The sequence below is a fragment of the Bison bison genome, unplaced genomic scaffold (assembly GCF_000754665.1).
Source record: "Bison bison bison isolate TAMUID 2011002044 unplaced genomic scaffold, Bison_UMD1.0 scf7180017864489, whole genome shotgun sequence".
In the NCBI taxonomy this organism is placed as follows: Eukaryota; Metazoa; Chordata; class Mammalia; order Artiodactyla; family Bovidae; genus Bison; species Bison bison.
This window is the reverse complement of record NW_011495048.1, coordinates 10,383,541-10,397,353: the sequence shown is the minus strand read 5'-3', so window position 1 is coordinate 10,397,353 and position 13,813 is coordinate 10,383,541. Positions and strand designations below refer to the sequence as shown.

At 44.0% G+C, this 13,813-nt stretch overlaps 1 protein-coding gene across 1 annotated transcript in view; it reads left to right on the top strand.

The window, feature by feature from the left end:
• SERTAD2 (SERTA domain containing 2) overlaps nucleotides 1-13,813 on the top strand; it is a 21,218-nt gene that overhangs the window by 4,671 nt on the left and 2,734 nt on the right. The window contains exons 2-3 of the mRNA XM_010863341.1: nucleotides 5,731-6,350; nucleotides 13,538-13,810. Of these exons, the coding sequence (XP_010861643.1) occupies nucleotides 6,340-6,350; nucleotides 13,538-13,810 (284 nt within the window). The 5' untranslated portion in view covers nucleotides 5,731-6,339. The remainder of the gene's footprint in view (nucleotides 1-5,730; nucleotides 6,351-13,537; nucleotides 13,811-13,813) is intronic.

Below are 13,813 nucleotides of genomic sequence, written 5' to 3'. Positions count from 1 at the left end.
TCACTCACTCAGTTGTCTCTGTGAACCTGTTCAACAAAAGTAAAAAGTATTACTTGATGGTGCCTGTGGTCAGAAAATTAAATAATGAAGCATTACTTGCTGCAGATCAACCTTTAGCCCCTTGCTCTGCTCTTCTGGCTGACTGCTTATCATTCCACGCCAGCCACAGCTCCCCGGCTTCAGGCAGGCCGGCTGGCGTACCCCACCCTGGTGTTTAGAAGTGTTGAGTTAAACTCAGGGAATCTGAAAGTCCCAAGGTCATCTCTACACCAGGACAGGTTTGCATAAAATTCTAGCCACGCCAATGAGATAACGAGGTGGCAACTGTTTTAATCTGAACCTGTCTTAGTAGTTATTCCGTTTTTTAATAATACTTGATACAGATTTGCTTTTCAGATTTCTTCCCTTTTCTTGAGGAGGGAACCTCCATGTTTGTGTACTTCTGTGTCTTCCTTGCAGTCACAGAAAAAGGGTCTGGCAGAGGAATTTGAGCACCATGGTCTGTAGCTGATGAAGAAGTTTTTGCACTGCCTCTGTGCTTGTCACGAACCTGGTGATGGTCTTTTCCGAATAGTTGTTTTTTTTTTTCAACAGACTACTTTTTAAAATATTTTTATTATGGCCAGAAATAGAAAATAAAATAGATTTTACCAGATGACGGTTGTTAGCTGTCTAGCAGTAGTTGGTTAGCAAATTCAAAACGTGGATTCCTCAAGTGGCACCTGCCTTCTTGCTTTGGAAGCCTCTAAAGATAGGCAGGGTGAACAGAATGTTCAGGGGTGGCAGTGGGGTGGGGTGGAGGCAAGATCTCCTTAAAGGTCCTTGAAGCTCCTACAGGTTGAAGTTCTGAGAGGTAGTTTCCTTAGAAAATAAATATGTATTGTTTTCAGTGTGGTATTCTGATTACTTTTATTATGTTTGACTGAGTGACTTTGAGTAAAGTTCTGTGGGTCATTAGTTATGGATGCTCAGAAATCCTTTGGAAGAAATACTTTTTATCTCAAAATAGCCCCAAAGTAATTATTTTGTTTATTAAAGAAGGGCTGTCATATTTACAAAGTATCATTCACTGCCTTCAAGCTTAATTTGTATCCTCCTTAACTTTTTCTACTCTGTGAATTATTCAAGTGTATGAAATAAAGTTTAAGTTGTCTTTGTAAAACCTTATCAGGAGTCTGCCTAATTTTTAGAATTAACTTAAACATTCTGAATATGAATGTTACTTATATGAAATAGATATTTACATAGTAGAATAGTTGTTTCTTCCCTTTCGTGTGTGTTAGTCACTTCAGTTGTGTCCAACTCTTTGCAACCCCATGGACAGTAGCCCACCAGGCTCCTCTGTCCATGGGGATTCCCAGGCAAGAATACTAGAGTGGGTAGCCATTCTCTTCTCCAGGGGATCTTCCCAGTCCAGGGATTGAACTCAAGTCTCCTGCATTGCAGGCAGATTCTTTACCCTTTGAACCACAAAGGAAGCCCTTCCTCCCTCTCAGGCGTCTCTGAAGTATATTTCTTTTACCTTGTACCTTAAATTTTAATATGCTTCCCTGGTGGCTCAGATGGTTAAGTGCCTACAATGTGGGAGACCCGGATTCGATCCCTGGGTTGGGTAGATTCTCTGGAGAAGGAAATGGCAACCCACACCAGTACTCTGGCTGGAAAATCCCATGGGAGGAGCCTGGTAGGCTACAGTCCATGGGGTCGCAAAGAGTCAGACACGACTGAGTGACTTTACTTACTTACTTACTTAAATTTTAATACTCATATGTCATATTATAGAAATGTGATAGTTTTCTTTTTAGGGATAGTTTTCTTTTGAGGAATTCAGATTTAGACTATATACAATGTTTAGACTTACTCAATGAGTAAGTAAAGAATATTTCTCTGGTTTTTCTCTTTAGATTGCATGTAGAAGTTAGAAGATAAAGTAAGTTCTATATTTTTGAGGAATATAAAGCATATCTTCTTTTAAGTGATTTTTCACAGTATTAAAGCATTCCCAATTTTAAAACAGAGGAGATTAAAAATTAATAATATCCCTTAAAAACACTTTCATAAAAACACTCCCTAATGTAGCATACTTAGTTTTTGTTAGTTTTATTCAGTGACAAGTTAGTTGGCTAACAAAACCTAGAAGGTAGTAATCTTTTGTTTTAATTAAGATGAAATTTTATTTTCACAGATTTGTTCTAGCAAATTATGTTTACCTGTTTTGGTGTGACCGTTTTATGTATCTGAAGGCCTTCTTTAAAAAAAAAAAAAAACAAAAAACACCATCACATACTTTTGGCAAAGCATTTGGTTTCAACCCTAAGCCTTTTCCCCTCTGACATTGTTTATTAAGGGTCTCTAGTGTGAGCAGAAAAACAAGGTATCTTTGGGGAAAAGATAGTACAGGAGAGTTGAAACCAGAATGCCATCCAAGCAATTATAAGTACTGGAGAAAAAAATGTTTTCATTATGCATGGGAATGGGGGTGGGACAAGAGTGGTTGGCCTTTACTGGCATATAATCTTAAGGGAAAGAAATTCAAATCTAAGAATTCCTTCCCTTAATGTTAATGAGGCTTTAGATTCAGCATGCTAAAGCTGAGTTCCTGACAACAAATTAGTGTGGAATAGCATCATAATTTTAATGTCTATAATAATATATTATTTATAAAAATAATATTATAATGGTTCATATTTACCAAGTTTCCTATGGAAAGATTGGTGATAATAGGTCATCTCTTATGAACATACAATATCATAGAACTTCAATACCTCAAACAGTGATGTAATTTGTTATTTGCATAGGGAGAATTCCAGCAAGTTATACAATCAACTTGCTTCATGATCTCTCTAAGGTTACCAGTGTTTTACAATTTAACGGCTCCTCCCCAATATTCTTTATGAAGTTTTCCCAAAAAACTGCCAGAAGCCATTTCTGTTCAGTGTGGAGGCAATTTCCTGTTAATACAAAGCAATTGGATTGTTGAAGGCTTTTCTATCCTAGTAAAATTCCTACTGCTAACCTTGAGACTCATTGTGTTGTTGGAGATCACTTTAGGACCCCCAATGGAAATTCTGAACTACTGGCTTCTCCCAGTCCGCATCTTATGACTCAGGTGGTATGTTTGTTCTGTGTGTTCTTGCTTCAGGAATCCTCCAGGGATTTTAGTCATGGGTTTTGAAACATCAGTGTTACTTATATACAGACAACAACCTTTTCTTTATACAGTATTTCCAGATTTTGAACCATAGCATAATATAGTGTGGTCTTGGCAGGGCTCTTGGCTTGTCAAGCAGTGTCCTATGGAGACCTGAATTAGGGAACAGTCTTGGAAATGTGTATACTTTGAGATCTGTAGATAGAAATTGCGGTGAATAATCAGAATTCAGGAGTGCCTGTTGCTCTCCTGCGCCCCCTTGTGGTTAGATGTGATACTCTCTTTCAAAGCTGAAGAGGAGCTCCAACTTGTAGTGGGCATGCTTGTTTACAAAGAGCATTTATAGCTTTCTTCTGTGTAAAATAGCTTATCAAGTTAATATCATAGTTCTCACTGAGGGTATAAATAGTTTATTGTGTTTGACTTTTTTTTTAATTTGTAGAATTTTTAAAATATGTATTGATGTGTGTGTACATGTTTTACCTTTTTATTATGGAAAATTCCAAACACACTCAAAAGTAAATAGAGTACAGTACATCCCCTTGTGCTCATCATCGGGCTTTAACAATCATCAATATTTTGTCAGTCTTGTTTCATCTTCATGGTCTTTTTTTTCTAGAGTATTTTAAAGCATATTCCAGGCATAGAATCTTTTTTTTTTTTTTGCTCATCTTAAATTTAGAAACTGTATAATTCGGCTCAGTCTTTTACTTTAGGTGTGCAGTGCTTTTAGTCAAAATTGTTACATAAACTAAGAGAACTGTAAACATCCTCAGTATCTTTGGAAGGTGACTGATGTCCCTAGCTTCCTAAGAGTTAGGTCTAAAACCTATACCAGTAAGACAGGATATTAGAAATATTTTCTATTACTTAACAGTTACATTCTAAAAAACCTGTTTCTTTCCAGATGTTTAGTAACAAGGCCATAATTTATTCCTAAGAAATATTCACTTGAAATATTATCTCTCACGATTTGTTTACTAAATGCAGTTATCCACATTTGAAAATGTCCTTTTCTTTTTCCAAGAGGAAAGGTTATGTTTGACAAACCAGTCAGAAACCGTCTGCAATTTCATAGAAGTAGATAAAAGTCCTAGGAGGGAAGGCAAGAGTTTCTTACATCCCCAAACAGTAAAAGCTGTTGTTTTAATTGACTTCAAGGTTGACTTCCTGGCCGAATTTCGGTTTGTCTCCAGGCTTTAAGACGCTGTCGAGAAAGCCCGGGGATTGTTCGCCGCTGGACCCGTCCGACTGGAGTCTGATCACGGATGCGCGGCCGCGCGCTACCCGCGGCAGAGAGCGCCGCCGGGAGAGCCCGGGGAGGCGCCTCCGCAAACAGTGGTGTCGGGTTACAGCCTCGGAGCCGCGCCGAGCGCGCCTAACTGGCTTGATCTAGTGACTGGCTTCATAATTACATTGCTGATTTGTTAGGGAAGGCTTTGTCTTACTTAGCAATTAGCATGGATGTTACTGCAGGGACCTCATCCTGGATGAGCTTGGGCTTAAAAAAAGAAAGAAAAAAAAAAAAGCTTCCCCGATAGGGGCAGCTTTAGGGGTTCAGTTACTTACCCTCCCTTGTCTTCTGGGAGTAAACACGCAGAGGCTTTCTCCCTGTTGGAATTTTGCCCGTGTTTCTGCCATTCCCGGAGGCCGGAAGCAGTCGCTTTGGGGTCTGCAGGCAGCCTGGGGGAGTGCTGACCCCCGCACGGCCTCCCGGAGGCTCACCACCAGGAATTGGGGGAACTGCACGGGTCACAGTGCATGGAACATCCCCGCTGGCAGATCCTTGCAGGCACCCCACTTTCTTTTTTAAATTAATTTATTTTAATTGGGGGATAATTACAATATTGTGATGCTTTTTGCCATACATCAACATGAATCAACCACGGGTATACATATGTGTGTCCCCCATCCTGAACCCCCTCTCCCACTTCCCTACCCACTCTTTTCCTCTGGGTTGTCCCAGAGCACTGGCTTTGGGAGCACCCCACTTTCTGTCAGCTCTCTCCCAGATCTGCCAGCACCCCCCCCCGCACCCCCCCCTGCATGTCCCTTCAGGGTGTCCTCTAAGTCGTGTCCCCCCACCCCCACCCCGCGGCTTCTGCTGTTACCTGGGGGAGGAAGGGTGTCAAAAGCCTACCCATTATCAGATTCCTGAGTGTTGGATGTTGATTAAGGTGTAATATTTTAACAGTGTAGAAAGTTGTCTAAGGGAACCTGGCTTCCCCTGTGGAACAAGGAGGGGACCTTTCCTTCCTGCCTGGGAGGTGATGTGTGGCCAGCTGACAAAAGAGCTCTTCCCAGAGTTCGCTGGAGGCTGGTGGCAGGCGTCCTGTTCAGGAGCAGGGGCTGCACTTGGACCACCTCAAGAGCAGGACCCAAAGCACACCCTAAGGCAGGCGTCAGAGAGGAGAGATGAGAATGTTCTGTGTTTCAGAAGTTGTCTCATCGGCATTTGTAGCCAGCCTCTCTCCTGCTCTGGAGAGACTGTCACCCACTCAGTTTTGCCAGGGGCAACTTCTTTCTTCTTCCACTGCCCCCGAAAGAAACTGAAAGCATGCGTGTGTTTCCATTTACAGGACTTTGGGTTTGGCGGCTCAGGATGTCTGAGTGAGGAAATAGCCTCTGCTAGCCTGGTTGAAGACACTCGTCACACGTCATAGCTTCTTTTTTCTTCAAACTGGGTAGCTCTATGAGGAAAAGGCATCATTCTGAGTCATTAGCGTTACTGTGAACGCCTCGTTTTTATAATTTTTAGTGTCAGCATGGGCACTTCTGGACCCTTCAGCAGCCAGTAGTCACACCACTTGTCACACAGGACGGTGTGGTTGAGGAGACCCGGGACTCTTATTAGGAGCCTTTCACTTGAGAGCTGTTAACCAGTGACACGGGCATACAGAAACGTGCACAGGTCCTGAGTGTGCAGGCCAGTGACTCATCGAACAGCAGACGCCAGCCTCTTCACCCTGGTGAGGACCTAGAGCGAGACCCGCTCCCGGGGAGCCCAGAGCCCCACTAGGAGCTACCCTTCCCTGACGGCAGACACCAGGACTGAGCTCTGCCCTGTAAACCGACTGTTGAGACATGTCACTTAATCGTGAAGCCCGCTATGCTCCTGAGAAAGGAAAACCCTGGATTTCTACTTGTCACTTACTGGTCCAAAAGGAAATTGGAACAAGCTCTTGAAAATGTACACAAGGTACAGACCATCCAGCCTTGAGGTGTTTTAAAGTAATAACTTTCAGGATTCCCCCGTGTGCCCCGCCTCTGTGTGTGGACGAACGAGTGTGTGTGAGCATCGGGTGGTGCGGAGCTGGGAGCCCTTTCCACGTCTGCCTTGGTGTGCTGGCCGCTTGCCGCCCCTCCTGGCTGCCTCTTTGATCATATGGTCAGTCTTACCCTCCCCAGTGATTTCCTCCCTTCAGAAATTGGAACTAAGCTATCAATCCTGACCTTCTTTTAAAACACCTTTTGCAGCATTAATTCCCGTGGTTACTGAGTAGGATTTTCCTTCTGGAGGGTTTTCCTTCTGTTTGGGGTGATAACTGTTTGGGGGGATAAACTGAGTTAAAGTCTTTTGCATCTTTTTTTGACCCCCCCCCTCCACCCCCACTGAGCCAGAAAGCCAGCCCCCATGGTGGGCCGGGGCAGGCTCCCAGTTTGGGCCTTTCATAAGCCCCAGCGGTGATGCTGCCCTCAGGGGCCACGCACAGCCCCTCCGTGCACCTATCAAGTCAGCGGCCCCCAGGCTCTGGGCCTCTAGGAAGCACTGGTGGCCACAGCGGGCTGCAGGTTAAAGCAGTGGGTTTTGTTGTTAGTGGGGATTACACAAGTGGTGGTTTGCAAAAGTGGATTTAATATTGTTAATTTTAAAATCATAATTAGTTCGTGGGGAACCTGGTGCTCAGCCATTCGTAGACAGCCTTTTGGCCTGGGGTTTTGTATGGAGCAAAGCAGCTCTCTTGCTGCGAGCTATTGAAAGTCAGCCCTCGACAGAAGTGTTTGTATTATTACAATAACCAAAAAAAGGAGGGGAAAAAGAAAATCGTAACATTTATTTTGACAGTTCAAATAATATTAAAGGACGGTGTTTTAAACAGTTTTTCCAAGGCATAGCTGTAAAATAATTGAAAAAACACTGAGTTTAAGAGAACTTTTTTGATTGCTTGTTTTTTCTTTTTCTTTTTTTTAATGTTTGCGTCTTTTTCCTGTAGTGCTTTAAAAATGTAAAAGCTATGAAATGCTCCTTTTAACACATGGGTACTATTTCAGTTTCTCTCAGGACACTGGGCCTCACTACCATTCACTCTGTGATCACGGCAAGAAGAACCTAGGCCCCAGTGAGCTGGTGGTATCACATGTATCAGTCTGAGAAACTGAGATTTATCATTAAAATTGAGCTTAGGACATCTTACTTCTGCATGTAGTCTTTCTTTTTTGATGTCAGTTGCCATCACAAAGCTACTCATTCTTTGTTTCCTTACCTGCTTAGGCACAAATAGGGAAGCAGTTTAAACTCAAGATTTAATTGAGTAAAGGTATTCTCAGGCTTAAATATGAAATAGCTGGGTGGAGAAAAAAGGAAGTCGTGGTTGTCAAAATGAGGTCCCTAGACCAGCATTACCTGGAAACTTGCTGAAAATATAGAGCTCGGTCCTCCACAGTAGACCAAATGAATGAGAATCTAGGATAGTGGGGGGCGGGGGGAGCATTCTTTTACCGAGCCCCCTCTGTGAATCTGATGCTCACTCAAGTTTGAGAACTGAAGAATGAGAGAGGCACGCACAGCTTTCTGGATGCAGGGTCCTTGCCCACCCTCAGTGCCTCCGGTCCCAACAGATCTTACCCAACACCTGCCCTGTACAGCTGTGCCCTCTGAGGTTCGTTCAGACTTCCCCTTTGTCATACCCTCCCTTCACGCCAAGTTTACACCCAGAGCCAAAGACACACATCTCTGTTTTTGTTTTACAGTCCGTCTCTGGCTGTCCCTCAATGTCTTTTCTCATTCTTTCCATTTACTATTCATCCAGTCGCTATTTCTGAAGCATCTTCTGTGTGTCAGGGACTGCCTTACCTTGAGGATACAGAGATGAACAGAACTGTCTAAAACCCTCAGACAGCTTACCGTCTGGGGTGGGACACGTTCACCGAGAGGCAATCCTGCCTTAAGTATAAACCTCAAATCCTATCTCTGGAAGTCTCTCCCCGGTCACCCAGTCTGTACTGATCTCTGATTCCTGACTGTGGGAGTCATTAGAATCTGGAATTGCAAACCCCCAAATAATATCTTTTCCTGCTTCTCTGGTTCTTTCTCTTCTGAGGAATCGCCTAGTGACATGTTACTGTTGACCATCTTCCCTGGGCAGATTTGTAGCATTTGAGGGCAGGGTCTTTCCTAGTGAAAGTGGCTTGACTGAAAGCCAGGTTTGGTATCTGGAGAGTTTTATTCACTATTAAACCTCCTGGAAAACTCCCACAGAGAAGTGTCCATTTGTATTGCTCCCTATGAGTTTTTGTTCTCTCTTTTCAAAACTTAGATTGCTGCAGTTAATACTTGCCAAAATTTATGTTAAGCAAATCAGAATGTTAGGGGTTTGTTTCTAACAAGTTTATTGGGGAGGGAAGGTATTTTACCTTGAACTGTATATTAATAGCCAGTGAATATTCAATCAAAAGAGTGACTGTGGTTAGTTTTAGACCCCTCTAGGTGGGCAGGAAAGGGAGCGAGCACGCACCTCACTCCTCCATGTCAGGGTCTCTAACCACCCTGAAGTTCCGGATCTCCTTTGGGCCTTCTACTGAAAGACTGGATAGAAGACCACGGGCTTTGGGCCTGGGTCTTCACAAGTCGAGGGAGGAGGCAAAGTGAGGTGCTGAGCCTCGGGGTAGCCTGGAAACCAACTTGTCACGAGCTCCTCTTTTCAGGGAACTCCAGGCTACCATCCGGTGTCCAGTTCCACTCCAAGGGGCCTCTGGTGCAGGAACAGCACACACCTCCTGCCACACCCCCACCCCTGTTACCCTGAAGCCCTTAATGACCTCCAGCTACTGCTCCATCTTCACTCTGCAGCCAAGTGGGGCCTTTTAAAAGGTCACATGCCTCTCCAGTGGCCTGAAGAGCTACTGCTGTTGTCTTGGAGTGCCTGAGGAGAGGCTTTGGGCAGCCTGGCCCTCGTATTTTTGAGAGGCTTGTCTTGTCTTTGAATCGTGTCTGTTCCATGTTCACACATCTCCAAGTGAGGGTCCTTCTCACCTCCCTCCCACTTCCAGGAATTGGAGGCCTCTTCTGAAAGTGGGCAGACAGAACTCTGAACAGCATGTTAAGCAAACTTTGGGAAAACTTTTTTTTTTACAAATTTTAAATTAAAAAAAAAATGTAATGTTCTACATAAGAATGTGGGTTAGATTTTACCATGTCATTTTTCACTCCTTTTTGTAAAAATGTAGCTAGAGTTCAGATTACAAATCAGGATTGTGTGCATTTTGGAATCTTACTGGGTGTGTAGAGCAGTTTGCCTCATAAAACAAAATAGAAAAATGAAGCCAAACCTGCTTTGAGAGATACTCTATCATGGGTCCTTATTTACACATTTGAGAAGCATCCAAGATTCAGTTCATCTATCTGTTCCTGCTCATGGATTTGGTGTACCCAGGTACTCCTCCTTCCCCTTCCAGACAGCATTACAGATGTCTTATCAGGCTTTCTCTAAATCATTCGGATCCATATCACATCACAGAGCTGTGACCAGCTTTGTTGTTGTCGTTGTTTAGTCGCTTAGTCATGTCCAATTCTTTGCGACCCCCTGGACTGCAGCACACCAGGCTTCCCTGTCCTAAACTGTCTCCTAGAGTTTGCTCTAACTCATGTACATTGAGTTGATAATGACCAGCTGCTGCTGCTGCTAAGTCACTTCAGTCATGTCCGACCCTGTGCGACCGCATAGACAGCTGCCCACGAGGCTCCCCCGTCCCTGGGATTCTCCAGGCAAGAACACTGGAGTGGGTTGCCATTTCCTTCAATGCATGAAAGTGAAAGTGAAGTCGCTGAGTCTTGTCCGACTCTTAGCGACCCCATGGACTGCGGCCCACCAGGCTCCTCCGTCCATGGGATTTTCCAGGCAAGAGTGTTGGAGTGGGGTGCCATTGCCTTCTCCGAATGACCAGCTAGATCATTCTAATTGGAAATCAGGTGCTTCTCACAGTGAAGTATCTCTCTGAAAAGTATCTCCATAGATCTCCCTCAGCCATGAGAATTTGGCTAACCATGCCTGTAGTACCACGTGCTTTTTAAATAGTTAAGTTCTATGTGCTTGCTGATTATTTCTAGAGAAATGTGAGTTATTGAAAAAGTCCTGTTGTTTTTTTCCTGGTAACAAGTCTTTAAAAGACAGTTCTGTGTGAATGACTGAAAGAAAGGAAACATCTGCATTGTCTTTCCTGAGTGTTACTTCTCCTTCAGAGAGCCAGTAAACATTTAAAGTAGCCATAAGCTTACATACTTGTTTTGAGGCATGTGTTTGGTTTACATTTTGGGACAGTGCCTCTCAAACTTTCTGTGATGAAAGACCATCTTCTTTGTGTTTTCCTCCTTTATGGACTAATACTTCAGTGAAACCTGACAGAATACTGGAAAAATGAAATGAGTTACACGGATGTAAAAATAGAAGCCTCATTTTAAAAAGTTTTATTTACAAAATATAATTACTCTAAATCTGCCATAAAAATTTCTAAGCAGTACAGAATCTCTACTTACCTCATTGTGAACCAGTAATAGTTTGTAGACTGGTTCCATCTATGGATCACACTTTGAGAAACACTGTTTTAAGAGAGAGAGATAGTGTGTGTGTGTGTGTGTGTGTGTGTGTGTGTGTGTGTGCGCGCACGCACGCACGCACTTGTGTACTCTCACACACACTTGGGTGTATTGGGTACATTCAAATTATAGTGTATAACATAGGTTATGTAACTGCCTTATATGATAGCTAAATGCATATGGTGAGCTCTTTGGTAAAAGTGGGGCTTCCCTGATAGCTCAGTTGGTAAAGAATCCACCTGCAATGCAGGAGACCCCGGTTTAATTCCTGGGTCAGGAAGATCTGCTGGAAAGGGATAGGCTGCCCACTCCAGTATTCTTGGGCTTCCCTTGTGGCTCAACTGGTAAAGAATCCACCCGCAAAGCAGGAGACCTGGGTTTGATCCCTGGGTTGCGAAGATCCCCTGGAGAAGGGAAACGCTACCCACTTTAGTATTCTGGCCTGGAGAATTCCATGGACTGTATAATCCATGGGGTCACAAAGAGTTGGACACGACTGAGCAAGCTTCACTTTCACTTTTTTTTTCCTTTGGTGAAAGTGGAGTTTTTCTGGATGTGGCATTAAATTGTAAGCAAATACAAATGGTATATACTTGAATACAGTTATCTGTTTCAAAATACAGCTGTCCGAGTGTACTTCTGATAGATAAAGTAGCAAGTGTTTGTACTGTGAAATGAAGTCGCCTCCTCTCTGATTCACACTCAGGTTTAAATGGGCACAGATACTTTAGATAGGAAATGTCCTATGCCGTGTGTACATACAAATGAGACAGCACTGAGCAGAGCAGTAGGAAATGCTGCTGTCATGTGAGGCACTAGATAAACCCTTTGTTACTATCATACACACCTTCTTTGCCTCAGAGAACAGTTAATTATGGGACTGGTCTTTGGTCCTAGTGATTGACAGCCATTTTCTTAATGTTTACGAAGTGGGGGGAAGTGTTTCCTATAAGTAACTCCACATTCTTTACAAGCGTTAACAAAGTCTCAGGCTGATTCTGACTTGATGGATTGCAGTTGTCTTCGTTCTCTGCTGGAGACTGAGCCACATGAAGGCAGCCACCCGGAATGGGACTTGCGCGCCAGGCTCTGTGTCCACCTGCACGTCTGGCCTTCTTCCACAAAGCCGAAGAAGGAAGTTTTATTATGGTTAGCCTTATCCCTTTAGGATGAGACTCCCACTTTAAAATGATAATAAGGTGTAGGAGAAGTTGTTAAGCTCCTTGAAGACCAGGCTTTATTCCTGTGCCGGACGACCCACTTTCTGGCAGAGTGCCCAAGGCAGTGTAAATGCGGGATGAGTTAAAGGATTAAAGGAGGTCATTCAGTAAAAGGCAAGTCACCTTTAGAAAAAAATGCTGGGTAACTGCAAAGCACTTTCTTGTGTGTGACATCATCAAAAAGAGTGAGTGGCCTTGAGGAGAGCATTAACACGCCCCTCTGGGTAAGCATTGTAGAGGGGGAAGGAACAAGCCACGGGCCTAGCTTGATGAGAAGCCCGTCTGCGGGTCTGAACGATGACACAAGGACAGCTTTCTTGGTTAAATCGTTATAAAGTGGGGTCTGTGAGACACAGACCAGTGGACTTGTGATTGCTTGGTTTAGATGCTGAAGTTCTGAGAGGAAGGGCCAGCTGCTCTCCAGAAGGCGCAGGCATTTGGGGGTGTCTTCAATCAGGACAGAGCACAGGAGGAGGCTGCCATATCAGGCAAGGTGGGCAGGAGTTAAAACCCATTCCCCAGTGCTCAGGGTGTGAGATAGGAGGTGGTTGTCTCTTTGAAATCGCTGCAGGAATCACAGTAGGTATTTTAAGAAATGTACCCAGTACTCAAACAGCAATACTTATAATCACAGGAAATTGCTTTTAAATTAGTCCAGTTGCACTCAGGTATGACAGCCTATGATGAAACTTAGCCACGGAAAAACTTGGGTTGGGAAATCCTGCACTTGATTCTTGACAGAAAAGCGATAGCAGCTCCATCACTGTGGTCATTTAATACAGCCTAAGCCCTTCACCACATGTCACCAAACAGTCAGGCTCTGTGCTTGATGGGGAAGAAAGCAGTGTTTTGAAAGCATATGCAGTTCTACCAAAACTGTACATGTTCCCCTTTTTCCAACTGCGTTCTTTTCATCATTCCAGGTGTGTTCAAGCTGTAACCTGTGACACCTTTACCTGTTTAGGTCATAGCATTGTCAGTGTTTTCTTGGGTTTTAAAAATAGATCTGTTGGAGGGAGGGAAGTTGAACCTGCTTGGTAACAGGGTAGGTAGGCACAGGCACACAAGCGAGAAAGTCAAAATCACGGTTTCCATGGTAATGTTTAACTTGTCTGTGTCGTACACATTTCTCAAGAAATACATTCAACAGACTACCCAGTGATAAAAATTGCTCCACCGCCACACAGAGGTAGATTTCCCAATGAATTCCTCTGTTGTAACCAGCCCTGGTCAGGGAACTCAGGTCCTGAGTCCTGACCTCTGAAATCGGCATCTTTTTTGAAAACGGGAGGGGGGCGGGGTGGAATTCGTTTCTGTAGGATTGATTCCATCTCCTTCCTTTCTCCTTGTTAGATATATGTTGGGGAAAGGAGGAAAACGGAAGTTTGACGAGCATGAAGATGGGCTGGAAGGCAAAATCGTGTCCCCATCAGACGGTCCGTCCAAGGTGTCTTACACCTTACAGCGCCAGACTATCTTCAACATTTCCCTTATGAAGCTCTACAACCACAGGCCCCTCACCGAGCCCAGCCTGCAAAAGACCGTGCTCATCAACAACATGTTGCGGCGCATCCAGGAGGAGCTGAAGCAGGAGGGCAGCCTGCGGCCCGCGTTCCCCACCTCCGCGCC